General features: G+C 42.1%; 2 protein-coding genes across 2 annotated transcripts; one reads left to right on the top strand and one right to left on the bottom strand.

Annotated features, from left to right (window-relative positions):
* Positions 1–99: 99 nt before the first annotated feature.
* On the bottom strand, positions 100–3,512 carry LOC137955171 (tyrosine-sulfated glycopeptide receptor 1-like). Its single transcript, XM_068802041.1, has one exon. It carries the CDS (start codon positions 3,409–3,411, stop codon positions 100–102), a length of 3,312 nt encoding a protein of 1,103 aa, XP_068658142.1. The 5' UTR covers positions 3,412–3,512.
* A 4,494-nt stretch (positions 3,513–8,006) lies between these two features.
* Positions 8,007–9,179, top strand: LOC137955386 (CASP-like protein 2A1). The gene is made up of 3 exons (XM_068802301.1): positions 8,007–8,307; positions 8,405–8,525; positions 8,650–9,179. Exons 1-3 carry the CDS (start codon positions 8,111–8,113, stop codon positions 8,923–8,925), a joined length of 594 nt encoding a protein of 197 aa, XP_068658402.1. The 5' UTR covers positions 8,007–8,110; the 3' UTR covers positions 8,926–9,179.
* The last annotated feature ends 5,539 nt before the right edge of the window (positions 9,180–14,718 follow it).

Consider the following 14,718-nt stretch of genomic DNA (forward strand, 5'->3'; position numbering starts at 1 on the left):
TAGTACAAAGTTCGCTACTGTCTGATGTTGAAGAAAGCCTGGACGGCAAGATTTATTTGTGTTGTATATGATGCGTATGACTTTTCTTGGGTTTTTGGACTATTCAGTAATGAGGCAATTTACTTGAAATCTGTGTGCAGAGTCGGGGCCTATGTTGTGAAGCGAAGAGACGATTTCATCAATGGTAGGCCTTTGGAGAGGATTCTGATTGACACACTTGCAAGCAACCTCTAGCACCTGCAGCATCTGTTGTTCAAACCCCTTCCCACCAAGAAGTGAATCAAACACTTGATCTTGTTTCCCCTGTAATCTCATTTGCTGGACCCATCCAACAAGCTCCCTTGACATCTTGGGTTTGAAAACTTCCATTGGCCTTCTACCTGTGAGTAGCTCCAGCATGACCACCCCAAAACTGTAAACATCTCCTCTCAAGGTGGCAATCCAAGCTTGTCCATACTCTGGAGGGATGTATCCCAGGGTTCCCACCAGCTCAGTAGTCACATGGGTCCTATTGGGAAGGATCAGTCTCGACAAGCCAAAGTCAGCAACATGGGCCTCAAAATCATCATTTAGAAGGATGTTGCTGCATTTGATATCTCTGTGCACAATGTGTGGTTCGCAGATTTGATGCATGTAAGAAATCCCCAAACTTGCCCCTTGTGCTATCTTCAACCTTGTAGGCCAGTCAAGTCTTTCCCTGCCATCTATCTTCTCATGCAACCAGTAATCCAGACTCCCGTTCTCCATGTATGAATATATCAGCATTCTAGCATTCCCACTCACACAATAACCTCTCAGCAGCACCAAGTTTTTATGTTTTGCAGTGGAGAGGGCTTCCACCTCTGCCTTGAATTCCCTTTCCATTAGACATATGTCCCCAGTAAGTTTCTTAACTGCCAGCTTGGTGCCATTTGGGAAGGTAGCCTTGTAGACCAACCCAAAACCACCACAGCCAATGATGCTTGACTGATCAAAATTGTTCGTAGCCTTAGCAATGTCAGAAAATTTGAGATTCTTGAACTCAATGCTGTTAGCTGTAGATCCAAGCAGAACCAAACTGGACACCTCCATCAAGTTTATCTTGAAGTTATCACAGGACAAGTTACCAATGTCGCTCTTGTGGTTATCTTCACTCCTGTTTGGACTGATTCTTCTGTTAGACATTACCCATATAGTCAGAACAATAAGAACAAAGGCCCCTCCCAAACAGCCGCTGAGGATGACTCCCACAATGAGTTTCCTGTTGGGGAAGTTGGATGTGGACTTAGTTGATCCTGGCTGGTTCTTAGAACATGGCCTTAGAATAATTGCCCCACAGAGGCCCAGGTTCCCCTCAAAGCTGGAGTTGGAGAAGGTGTCAAATTGGCCTCCTGAAGGGATTGGTCCTTGTAGGTTGTTGTCTGCAACACTGAAAAAAGCAAGAAAATTGAGATTTTTGAGCGACTGGGGGATAAAGCCAGATAAATGATTGCCAGAAAGATCCAGCAGTTCCAAGCTGGTCAGATTTGAGAGCTGGTCAGGTATCTCGTACGAGAAGTTGTTCAGGCTGAGATCTAAAACATAAAGAGCCTGCAAACGGCCAATCTCTGGAGGTATCCTCCCATTCAGGTTATTGTTTCTCAAGTAGATTGCTGGAGGCAAGTCAGAAAGCTGATTGTACAGCAAGCCGGATGATCTGTTTTGTGTTCTGACAAATACAGGGAGTTCGAGAAAGCTCTTATCCACTTTGGAAGCTGCTTGGGGTGATGCTAAGGTTGGGAATTCAGTTATTTCCAGAGGTAATTCTCCTGAGAGAAGATTCGTGGACAAGTCCAAGTAGAATAGATTGGAAAGGGTCCCCAGCCAACCAGGTAGGGAACCCGTTAACTGATTGAGAGACAAATCCAAAACTGCCAGTTGTCTAAGCTTTGATATCCAGAGAGCTATCTGACCAGAGAGTTGACAATCTGCAAAAGCCAAAACCTGTAGATGTTGGAATGCGTCACCCTCAGTAGCGATGCTTTCTGGCAACGATTCTCCAATGAAGTTCTTTGAGAGGATTAGGACAGTGAGATTTTTGCTTCCTCTTAAAATCTGTAATGTACCTGAGAGGTTTGTAAAAAAGTTGTTGGAGAGTGAGATGAAAGAGAGAGAATGCAGACTCAGAATTTCAGGTTGAATCTCTCCTTTCAGACGGTTTTTGGCCAATCGAAGGGCAGTAAGAGATTTGCATGAGTAGAGGCTTTCTGGTATGCTGCCCGTAAAGTTATTATTACTTAGATCAAGAGTGATCAACTGCGACAGGCTTGAGAAATTAACAGATGAGATGTTCCCTACCAAAGAGTTTCCCCGGAGATTCAGAGATTTGAGTTTGGTACAGTTGGTCAGAGAGGATGGAAGAGCTCCACTAAGTTGATTGTTGTGGATAAGTAGCTCCTCCAAGCTTGACAACTTCCCAATATCTGTAGGTAACTCCCCTTTGAATCCGTTATCATTAAGCTCCAAAGTGGTCAAATTAGTGAGCTTGACGAAGAATTCATTTCGTAGGATCCCTGTAATATTGTTGAACGGCAAGGAAATCTGCTTAAGAGAGCTAATGTCGAAAAAATCATCCGGAAGTAATCCTGAAAGATTGTTAGACCCTGCTCGGAAGATTTCTAGCTTAGGACACTGGCCCAATCCTGTGGGGATCTCACCACTGAATTCATTGCTGGAGAAATCCAAAAGGCCTATGAGGATGGAATTTGCACAGATGGACGAAGGGACGGGACCGGAGAAGATATTGTAGCTGATGTTTACTTGATTCAGGTTTGACGCTGTCCCCAGCAAAGGAAATTTGCCGGTGAAGGAATTGCAGGACACGTTGAGTATCTGCAGAGCAAGAGGTATAGGAGGAAATTCACCTGATAGCTTGTTGAAGCTCAAATCTAAGACTTCAAGATAATCCGTCCGGGAAAAAAATCCAGCAGGAATGGTACCATAGAGTGAATTATGGGAGAGATTGAGTTGTGAAAGTTGGGCGAGCCTTCCAATATACGGAGATATGGGTCCTTTCAGGCTTCTGTTTGGCAACCATAGACGGGTAACTTGCCCATCAACATTGCAGGAAACACCAGGCCACTGGCAGCAGTCAGAGCTGGAGTCACTTATCCCAGGCCAGTTCAAAGTACCAGGAGAAGTAAGTTCAAGCCAAAAAGAGACCAGAGCATTCCGGTCGGCTTGAGTGCAGGCATACGCACAGTAGGACGAAATCCAGGAGAGCACGAGGAGCAGACTGAAGAGTCGTTGAATGTGGGATTTACAGCGAAAACAGTAATCCAGACAAAATTTGAACTGAACAAGCATGGTCGATTCTCTCCTCCCTGCCGGAGTTAGGCCTGATCCACGAGAAAGAATCCGAAGCCAAGTACGTGTCAGAGAAAGCCTGCACATATGTATTTATGGCTCTACTTGTACTCCATCACATCTATGGAGAAGCCGGATGCAGAAAGATATCCATAAAGAAAGAAAGAAAAAAAAAGACACGGAGACGAAGAAGGCGGATGCTGCATCCTTCTGACTGCTTACTTTTGTAGCTGCTACAGGCAGAAAGAAAGCGTGTAAAGGCAGGCAGACGTGGGGGAAGGAGATTTGGGTATTCAATGAAAGAACTCACAAATGCATCCCATGGTCTGACTGCTACTTTAATGGCAAATGACATTGACTTTGATCAAATAAAATTGTGTGACGTTGGTTACCCGCGTGAGACGCCGGAACTTTCCCTTCCGTAGGCTGTTTCCCTCTGCTTCCTTAACGTCATTTATAGAATAACGGCTCTTTTCCTCAACCAGCCCAACTGAGCTTCCTCCTCCTGACCTCTTTCATTGTGTCATTTCTTGACAATTTCGTTTTTTAGGTAAATTTATAACCGTTCAATTTTCGTCTTTACGATTTTCTAGTTATTGTCAGTTTTGACTTCAGTTTTCTGTTCTGATAGTTGAATTCCATCACCATTCAACCCTGATTTCTAGGACTACAGATTAGAGACCACGGCATCAATAAATGCGTCTTTCTGATGACAGTCTTGAGCAATTTCCTGTTTTGATTGTACAGAAAAACCAACCCTGTGCCAATCTTTATTCTGTTATCCCGACGCTTGACTGGAGAAGCAGTCTCGACAAAGTGGAAGCCAGTTGCTTAAAATTATACAGTAGAGAGAAAAAAGTTGACCCGATAATGGATTTTCTGCAAACGATAAGAAAGTTTGCGCCTAGAAATTAGACGATTCTGTTTATTTCTCGGTACAAAATTTCTTGGTCTCCGTCTCTTACTGGAATAACAGATCCAAAGATCTCTAAATATTTTGAAGGCAGACACGGTGGCTCCTCAGCTGTTAATGCAAATATTAAACTAGGAAATGGTTATCATTGAATCGATAGCCATTCAGTTTTTGTTATTGTTGGTGACAAAGAATCCATGAGCTGAGACAGACCCACAGTCGAGTGGACGCGCTGCTCCACTTTATATGAATTAAATAAACCAAGAACGCTTCTTGTGATCACTCCCCGTCATGGATCTCACTGATTGAAGTCTACTTTGAAATAAATTTGCTGGGTTTGTGCTCCGGGGACCAAATATATCTTCTGGGTAATTATAACTTCTTTGATTGCCTTTTACGCCTCGGAGAGGAGGTTACCACAGACTGAAAGAAAGTGGCAGCTCTTGATCGGTTCTGATCGGTGTGGGTAAATGTAATCTCCCGAATCTTCAAAAAACTCTGCGCGTGGATCTTCAACTCTGGATGAAACACGGATACCAGGACTGAATTTTGGGCAGAGTTTCAACTGCGGCAAATAATTAAAGAAAAAAACGAATACCTTTCTCTCCATGACTTTCATGCTAATACAAGATGATGGAATAGGAAAAGAAAGGCTTCTGCATTTGAGGATTTGTGACTGAAACTTGTAGATTCGCGTTTGCAGCTTGACTTCCACCATTAGAAGACGTCAAAAGGATGATGATTTCATGGTTGTTTAGTCTTTCACGGATCCTCTTGGCTAAAACCTGTGCTATACAATTTTATTTTATCTTCCACTTCAACTGCTTTTCTGCGTTTCTCTTGGGTTTTCTCAGCTCTTGGTGGACGGCAAAAGGCTCTTCTTCTCTCCGTCAGCAGCAGCTTCTATCGTATTCGCTCATGTTGGTTGTACCCAGAACCAGAAAAATAAGATCTACCACGAAATGTCTCCTCCAGATTCTGTAAGGACGTAGAAAAACAAAATAATGTTGTTAATAATTCTTTTATTAAAAATTCCTTTGACCAATTTTTTTTATGTTTTTGTTTATTTTTCATTGATTTCTAGCAGAGTAATAAAATACTAAAGAAAGGTTGAATGTTTTGACTTCCAAACACAAAAATCCAGATGGGAAGGACCAAATCTTTTCAGAACTCCTGCAGTTTTTTTCATCATCCGAAGATACTGAATCCAATCCCATTATAATTGCAACACGAGGTGGATGAAAATAATATTCACTTGGTAATTTTTTTTTTTTTTTTTTTGAAGTGAAGAGTGAAGATAGATTTCACTAAAGTAGATTGTCGGCCACATTATTGGCTGATCTAAGAACATGAAACCGGGATATATAAATACAAGAGGAAAGGTCAAAGATCTCATGGAAGTCTGCCAGTGCCTTCACGGAGAGTCAGTGGAGGTCAACCTCCATCCAATAATAACCTTTGAGTCCCCCTCAATCCAGAGCCTACCAGGAAGATCAGGAAACCCTGTTTAAGAGCCATTTGAGTTAGAACATCCAATGGGGTCAGAAAAAAGGAAGCAAAGAACCATCCCATTATGATCTCTATTAGTGCCAAGACACCCCCAAAGCACTACAGTCAAATTTTAGATGACACTAGGAAGGGCTGTAAAGGCAGCATAGGCTGAAGAAACTGAGAATTTAACACTATCATCATAGGTCCAAATGAGCTTTAACATTCACATACTTTGGAGAGCTGAAATGAGTCTGCAAACCTCCTCGGACTCCTTATTCTTTAACCCTCTCTGGAATTGGAGATCCTAATTTGAGCCACTTCCTAGAGTTCATCAACAAAGTTTCTCCAAACATTCATTTTAGCATTTTGGAGACATCATGCAGAAGCGTAAGCACATTCTACCTTCTTGAGACAAAAGAAGAGCGCACATGAAGATGGAGGAGAAAAATGGGTACAGATATCGGACCAAAGTTCTTGAGTAGGATGGACGACAAGGTAAAACACCAAAACTATTATCAATCTCGTGGATTCAAAAAAGGGGGTTAAATAGGCTTCAAAGATGCCGTGTTGAAACTGGTGAGACTTCCCAAAACTTGTCGAAACTTGATCGGTTGTCATCTCCTACCTTCGGCTACATTTTAAAAATAAATGAACCAGTAAATTGCAGTCCAAAATGAAGACAACAACCATAAAATATAGGAATGAGGACCTAGTCGCGCTTCCAACCCCATTTGCCTCAAAATAAGACCTTTCATAATTCTCTATTTATCACTGAATTGAATCGAAGTACAAGATGCCAACCTAAAAGATGAACAAGATTGACAAATTATGTAGGCATTGATAACTGGTAGTGAGTGGAGTACTCGGTAGGAGCAGGACTGTTATGGGCACCTTCATAGCAACACCCTTTTGCACCTTTCCTTTTTTCCTGAAATTTTAATATCCTCAGTAATTATTTTTTTATTTTTTCCGGGGAATGTGGATTGCATACTCCATAGCAAGAGACAACAGCTAAGAAGAAACGATTGATTTTCCTGTAATTTTTTATTCGAGGAAGATGATGACCCGCCCTGCTGTATCTATACTGCAGAATTCCATAAATTCTTAAGTCGTCCGATGATTAAAATGCTATCTGAATTACAGGGAGAGGCCCTAGGCCATGTAGGGGGATTCATGATTCATCCACGTTTTTCACTATCACAAACAGGCGGGGACCAAATTATTGCGCCTTTATTTTTCATTTCTCTGGTTTCATATTGGTCTGCGCAGTTATCTTCTGGTTTTTCTATCTTTCGTCTTTGAAGAATTACTAATCGTATCTGGAGACAGGCGGACCTGTCTGCATCTTGGGGCTCTCTGAAATCTGTATTTTTTTACTTTTTCTCTTATGGGGATTTCAGATTTCTCTGTAAAAATCCGAACACATTAGTATTTGATAAGCAATCAAAAGAAAATTTATATGGCCAAGCTTCTGTTTATCATCCTTCAGGGTAGAAATCAATCATGGATACGCACAGGAATGAAATGTGTGTCATGATTCATGCGCATGACGATTTATGCTTAGAGAACGCCATGGAGTTCTGAACCAGGAGGTGGTCCTCAAGATCAGTACCAGGAAGCCAAAACAAAAACTTCTGCTCCTACTCATATGGGGGTGTGGCTAACCCTTCATGGGCATTAAGCATTTTGCCGGAATCTGAATGCTATCCTGTCAACCCGTCTCTCGAATTACCTGGCGTTTATGTTTCAGTGTTTTAGAATTCCATTTCATAGAAGATTGGAGAGAATTTATGTTGGTGCTTTGACGGAGCTGACGATGGAAGAGATAAGAAAAGAAAGCAAAGTTCTTCCTTTCACAGAAGGTAAAATGTGCCTTCAACCCTGATGTGACAATCCAAGATTGTATCTGTTACATCCATTTGCACGCATGGAGATCGTTTTGTTCTGAATTTTAAGAGCAGATTATAATGGTAGGTGTGTTATGGAAGGAGTCATGAATCGTGACAGATTGACGATAACGATTGCATTAAATCTTGGGGCGATAGGGTTTGGAGAGCATTGAATGGAATTGCCACTTTTCCAACCACGGAAAGTGTGGAAAGTGTTGAAAGTGACGATGAGTAGATTTTTTTTTTAGAAAACGCAGAAATTGCAGGAGAGATACATATGTGGAGACATTTACCTTACCTGCTATCACTACTGTATCAATCCATGTACTTGGGGATGCGTGGTTCACCTCACCGCCTTTCAATGCGGTGTTTGCAGTTTTCCTTATTAAATGGAAGGGCGACACAAGAGCTGCTTTAATCCACAACCGAACCGACGATTCACGGGAGCTCTGGGAAAGCAGGAGAAAGAGAAGTAAGAAAAGTTCAGAAGAAGATGATGAAAGATAAAAAATTATCTTCTCCAGCCATGGAGGTGGGGGAGCTTGAGGAGGCTAACAGGGCTCGCACAGCGGAGACTCTTCTCCGGGTGGTCCCAATTGTCTTCTGCTTGGCGGCTCTGGTGCTCATGATCAAGAATTCTGAGACGAACGACTTCGGTGACGTCTCCTACTCCAACCTCGGAGGCTTCAAGTAATTCAAAACGGAAACACTCGTCCTTATCTACTTCTTCTCCATTTTTAATTTCTCTCCACTGCGACTGTTTACTGAGATACTGCCAATCTTTCAGGTATCTGGTCTACGCGAATGGTCTCTGCGCCGCATTTTCACTACTCTCTGCGTTTTTTACGGCGAGGTCAGGCCCATTGCCGTCCATGCGGCGCGCCTGGACCTTCTTCTTCTTCGACCAGGCGAGTTAACCCATTTTCTCGTTAAATTTAACGATTTCAGTGGCGTTTTATCTGTTAATATTTAACTGCGTTAAGTTTTTTCAATCTGAAGGCTGATTTTTCTTCTTCTCTCTCTGTAATTCAGGTACTAACATATGCGATCCTAGCCGCAGGAGCGGTGGCCGCGGAGATACTCTACCTGGCCTACCACGGCGACGACAAAATGACATGGAGCGAAGCGTGCGACAGCTTCGGCGGGCTCTGCCACAAAGCCACGGCATCGGTTGGCGTCACCTTCGGATCCGTGGCTTGTTACGCCGCTCTCTCCCTCCTCTCCTCCTACCGCCTCTTCAGCACCTTTGATCCCCCTACCTCAGGCGGCAGCAAGGGCGGCATCGAGGTCGCCGCGTTCCCTAGCTGATCAACACGCCCATTTTCATTACCCACTCAAGCAAACGTGTGAGAGAAACTACATTAATCGTTTCCAACGCCTCTCTGCTTTGAAATCAAATCCCACCGCATACCCAGAAATGGGTCTGTAATTCCTGGCAAACCCAGCAGAGGATCGGTGGATTGAAAAAAAACGGCATGTAGAATTAGCTGTTCAATAAAAAACCTCGACTGTTGAATTGGAATTGAATATGGTTGTTGTTAGATGGTTTGTTGGTTGTATTGTTTGTGGGTTTAATGTGCATTTAGTTCTTACGGAAGATGGTCAATGGCAGATTGGCACGCCATTAATCTTAATAAAGAGAAAGGCGTCTTAACTTCTCATCTCACTGGAAATTGGAATAGAAAGATACCAAGCTTTTCCCCGTACAAAACCACATTACCAGTCCAAGCTGCTGTCTTTACTCTTGAGAGCAACGGATTGATCTGGAGGAAGACTCGGCTCTTTCTTACAGATGGAACGCAAAGATCCATCTTTTGTGAGAAAAAAATGTGAAAAGGACGAGAATGCGCTTCGCCATCAGTCGTTCCAGAAACCAAGAGTAGATAGGAAGCAGCAGAAACATATTATTTTTTTTCACGACTTCAATCAACGTTTCTGTTCGCTCCTTGTTCCTTCATTTACAATTTGTTTTAGTTTAATTTCAGGATTATTGTGGTGATTTAACACGACTGAGTGGGTTGGAAAGATACTGAAACAGTGAAAATACATTACCAGTCCAAGCTGCTGTCTTTACTCTGAGAGCAACGGATAGCAACGGATTGATCTGGAGGAAGACTCAGCTCTTTCTTACAAATGGGAGTCTTCCTCCATATGGAACGCAAATGTGAGAAAATGTTGAAATGTATAGCTGTATAGCGTGATAGGAAGAAATTGTATAGTGTGATTGTTTCCTCCGATCCTGTAATTATATTCTTGATTCTATTCCTTGATTTTAGGATCTAAATTGATCCTAAAATCAACTTGTAATGTATTATAAATAGCCTCTAACGAAGAAGAATAAACTCATCGGAAAATTATTCGTTCAACCTTTGTTATTATTTTCGGCTCTCTGTTTAACATGGTATCAGAGCAGGAGAATTATCCTCTCTTTTCCGTCGCAGAAAGTCGGAGCTAAGTGCTCCTGTAATCGCCGAAGGAGGAAGCCGGAGGAAGAAAAAATTCGTCGGAGTTGCAGAACTCTGTTTTTTCTGCAACTCCATATTTCGGCTATCCCGACGCCAAAAGAACGTCGCCGACGCCGACGACGGCACCACCACCCTATTACGACTGAAGCCGACGCTCCGCTGCCATTGCCGAAGACGAAGGATGCCGTTGTCGACGACGAAGATTGCCGTTGCCGAAGACGAAGATTGCCGTTGCCGAAGACGAAGCATTTTACGTAGTCGGAATCACGTAGCCAATGAGTGCCGCCGATCGCCGACGAACACCGACGACGGCACCACCACCCTGTTCCGACTGAAGCCGACGCTCCGCTGCCGTTGCCGAAGACGACGGTATTTATTTTTTAACTTAGGTACTGTTGATTTATTTTTCCTGTCGACCCAGACCGGCGGGTCGACCGAATCGGACCGAACTGGTCTAAACTCGAACCGGATCGGACCAGCACTGGAGCGGACCAGAATTGAATCCGCCCAGATCGTACCGAACCGGACCGGATTAGAAAAAAAAAAACTTTCAGATCGATGGCCACCACTACATGCGCATCCACCGACCTTATCCCATCACCACAGATTATAGTCCACCAAGATAATTCCACGTTTCCAATTGGAATTATCCTCGATGAGACCAATTATTCATTATGGTCCCAACTCATGGAGATGCGAATTGGCGCACACAACAAAGCTGGATACCTCACCGGCGAAACAAAAAAACCAGCATCTGATGATGCTAATCTTGGAGCATGGATTACTGAAAATCAAAGAGTCAAAAGTTGGCTTATTGACTCCATGAGTCCATTGCTCATACAGCGATTTATTCGCTTCTCCACTGCCAAGGAGATATGGGAAGCAGTATAAAAAATATTCTATGATGGATCCGATGAAACTTGTATATTTGAGCTAAACCAGAGATCTTTTTCTACCAAACAAAATGGTAGACCATTATCCACATACTACAATGAACTGGTTGCTATTTTCCAAAAGATTGATCATCGAACTATATCTCAGGAAGGAACAGTCGAAGGGCTAATCCAGTTGCACTCTGCAAGGCTAGGCTTCGGGTTCATATTTTTCTCAGTGGGCTTGACACCGAATTTGATTAAGTTCGTGGAGAAATTTTGCGAAAAGATCCCAAACTTGATTTGGAAAGTACATATGCCTATGTCAGACGCGAATATCACATAGGCGTGAATATCAACAGAGACAGACAATGGGAAGCTATCGCCCAGTCTCCGAGACCTCGGCGATGTTGGTCAACCAAAACCGATAAGGATCATCAAGTAGTCGGAACCCTCAATCATCTGGCAAAGGTAACAATCGTGTATGTATTCACTGCGAAAAAAAGGACATTCACGACACCGGTGTTATGAGATTATTGGCTATCCGGAGTGGTGGGATTTCTCAAAAAATCCCCGTAACAAGACTGCTGGGAAAGCTATGGTGACATCTATGGAAGAGAATCAGGAGCTACCTACTGCAAATGTTGCCCATCCAGGTATTCTCGATAATGCATTAGTATTTTCTGTACATTCTAAGAATAGACCTTGGATTATTGATACAGGTGCATCCGATCACATGACAAGGGATCCCAGTCATTTACAATCCATCCTACCTTCTCCACAATTTGTTATTTCAACAGCCAATGGTAGTACCTCTCCTATTACTGGGGAAGGATCTGTTATCTTATCCAATAATCTGACATTAGATACTGTCCTTGTGGTTCCCTCTCTTGAATATAACCTTTTGTCTGTTAGCCAAATTACTTCCACTCTTGCTTGTACTATAACTTTTTGGCCCTCATTTTGAGTCTTTCAGGACATTCTAACCCAGAAGATTCTTGGTTATGGTGTTTAGGGTTTAGCGAGGCAAACTCTACTATTTGGAGTTGACAGAGAATGGGGGATCGAAAATCAGTCAGACAAATCAAGCTAGCAGTGAAGATAATGCTCAAACAACTGTATGGTTATGGCACCGACGATTAGGCCACCTTTCCTTTGGTTATCTTAAGAAATTGCGACCTCAACTTTTTTCAGGTTTGACTGATGTGCATTTTCATTGTGATACATGTGAATTGGCTAAAAGCCACCGTATTGCTTATTTCCCGAGTTTGAATAAAAGTTTCGAACCTTTTGCGGTTATTCATTCTGATGTTTGGGGTCCAGCCAAGATTCCCTCTATTTCTAGAGCTCATTACTTTGTGACATTTATTGATGAATGCACTAGAATGACTTGGGTATCTCTGCTTATCCACAAAAGTGATGTGTGTCTAGCCTTTCAGAAATTTCATACAATGATACATACTCAATACCAAAAGCATATTCGTGTTTTGCAATCTGACAATGGTACTGAGTTTGTTAATGCTTCTCTCGAAACTTTTCTGACCACTCATGGAATTCATCACCAGACTTCTTGCACCTATACTCCCCAACAGAATGGATTGGCAGAAAGAAATAATAGACAACTTTTGGAAGTAGTACGTGTCTCTCTCTTTGGCATGAACATGCCTCGATTTTATTGGGGTGAAGCTATCACATCTGTTGCCTACCTCATCAATCGAACACCTTCTAGAGTATTGGATTTTCAAACTCCTCTACATAATCTGCAATCCCTGATTTCAATTCCCCATCTTCCGAATGTTGAACCCCGAATTTTTGGGTGTACCGCTTATGTTCATATCCCAAAGATCTTGCGAAATAAACTTGATCCATGTGCCAAGCGATGTGTATTTGTTGGCTACTCTGATCTTCAAAAAGGATATCGATGTTATGATCCACACACCAACAAGCTCCATGTGACTTTAGATGTCTCCTTCCATGAATCAATCCCTTATTATTCAGGGGGAGTTTCTTGGACATCTCTTCAGGGGGAGAGTTCAAATGAAGAGAATGTTCCACATGAAACTAACGGAGATGTTGAAAGAGGTGCCGAATTTATTGAGTTAGAAGCAGTGAATGAATTTTTTAAGTGTCATGATGTGCAACAAGACTGTGATTCAGTAATTTCACCTGAAGAACCCCTAGAGTTGCCCCCGTCTGCACCAACAATTGAAGAATCAACCCAGAATGTTCCTCCTCAGGTAAATACGAATCCTGTGTTTGATGAGTCTACTGAAACATGTCTTCCTACAGAAAACATAACCTCTAGATATCCACAAAGATTGAATAGGGGAGTTCCAAAAAAACAGTATGAACCTGATCTTGAAGCAAAGACCAAATACTCAATCAATAACTATGTGTCCTCCCATAGGTTGACTAAATCATATGCATTTACTGTTGATCAATTATCCAGGGTTTCTATTCCTAGTAATGTGCAGGATGCATTAGGTGATCCAAAATGGAAAAAAGCGATGAACGAAGAGATGGAGGCTCTACAAAAAAATGCCACTTGGAAACTTGTTCCCCAGCCTAAAGGAGTAAAAACAATTGGATGTCGATGGGTGTTCACATTGAAACTCAAATCGGATGGAAGCATTGACAGATATAAAGCTCAGCTAGTTGCAAAAGGATATACGCAAAGGTATGGAATAGACTATCAGGATACTTTTGCACCAGCAGCTAAGATCAATACAATTCGTACTCTTATATCTATAGCAGCAAATCAAGACTGGCCTCTGCAACAATTTGACGTTAAAAATGTCTTCCTCAATGGAGACTTAGAAGAAGAAGTCTATATGGAACTACTACCAGGTGTAAAAAGTGGTTCTTTATCTCAAGGTAAAGTTTGTAAATTGAAAAAGTCATTGTATGGGCTGAAACAGTCAGCTAGAGCATGGTTTGGGAGATTCTAGGCTACAATGAAGGAGTTTGGTTATAAACAAAGTAACTCAGATCATACTTTGTTTATAAAACACAAAGAAGGAAAGGTAACAACATTAATTGTATATGTTGATGATATGGTCGTGACAGGAGATGACCCAGGTGAAATGCAAGCTTTACAGGAGTATTTAGCTACTAAATTCGAAACGAAGGATCTCGAACAACTTAAATATTTTTTGGGGATTGAAGTTGCAAGATCGAAACATGGAGTCTTCATTTCACAGCGAAAATATGTGTTGGATCTTCTAGCTGAAATCGGAATGCTTGACTGTAAACCAATAGAGACGCCAATGGAAATGCATCATAAACTCGGAATTCTTCCAGATCAAATTCCAGCAGACAAAGGGCGTTATCAGCAATTAGTTGGAAGATTAATCTACCTATCTCACACAAGGCCCAATGTAGCATATGCAGTAAGCGTTGTGAGCCAGTTCATGCATGCACCAAGTGAAGAACATATGGAAGCAGTCTATCGGATCTTGAGATACTTAAAGAGTACTCCAGGAAAAGGTTTGTTATTCTCAAAAAATGGTATCTCTAGTATTGAAGGGTATACAGACTCTGATTGGGCAGGTGATCAGATAACCAGAAGATCCACGTCGGGTTACTTTACTTTTGTGAAAGGAAATCTTGTCACTTGGAAAAGCAAAAAACAGAAGGTAGTATCAAGATCAAGTGCTGAAGCTGAATTTCGAGGTATGACTCATGGTGTATGTGAGTTATTATGGATACGGAATATATTGAGAGACTTAGAGATTGAATACGACAAACCTATGAATCTTCACTGT

The sequence above is a fragment of the Aristolochia californica genome, unplaced genomic scaffold (assembly GCF_029961685.1).
Source record: "Aristolochia californica isolate CCGP_79_NKW_82.1479 unplaced genomic scaffold, dmAriCali1.0.hap1 SCAF_2, whole genome shotgun sequence".
Classification (NCBI taxonomy): domain Eukaryota; kingdom Viridiplantae; phylum Streptophyta; class Magnoliopsida; order Piperales; family Aristolochiaceae; genus Aristolochia; species Aristolochia californica.

Coding starts and splice junctions, on each gene's coding strand:
- LOC137955171 (XM_068802041.1), bottom strand. CDS start 3,411: ATGTGCAGGCTTTCTCTGACACGTACTTGGCTTCGGATTCTTTCTCGT.
- LOC137955386 (XM_068802301.1), top strand. CDS start 8,111: ATGATGAAAGATAAAAAATTATCTTCTCCAGCCATGGAGGTGGGGGAG. Junction 8,308..8,404: donor TCCAACCTCGGAGGCTTCAA/GTAATTCAAAAC, acceptor CCAATCTTTCAG/GTATCTGGTCTACGCGAATG. Junction 8,526..8,649: donor CCTTCTTCTTCTTCGACCAG/GCGAGTTAACCC, acceptor TCTGTAATTCAG/GTACTAACATATGCGATCCT.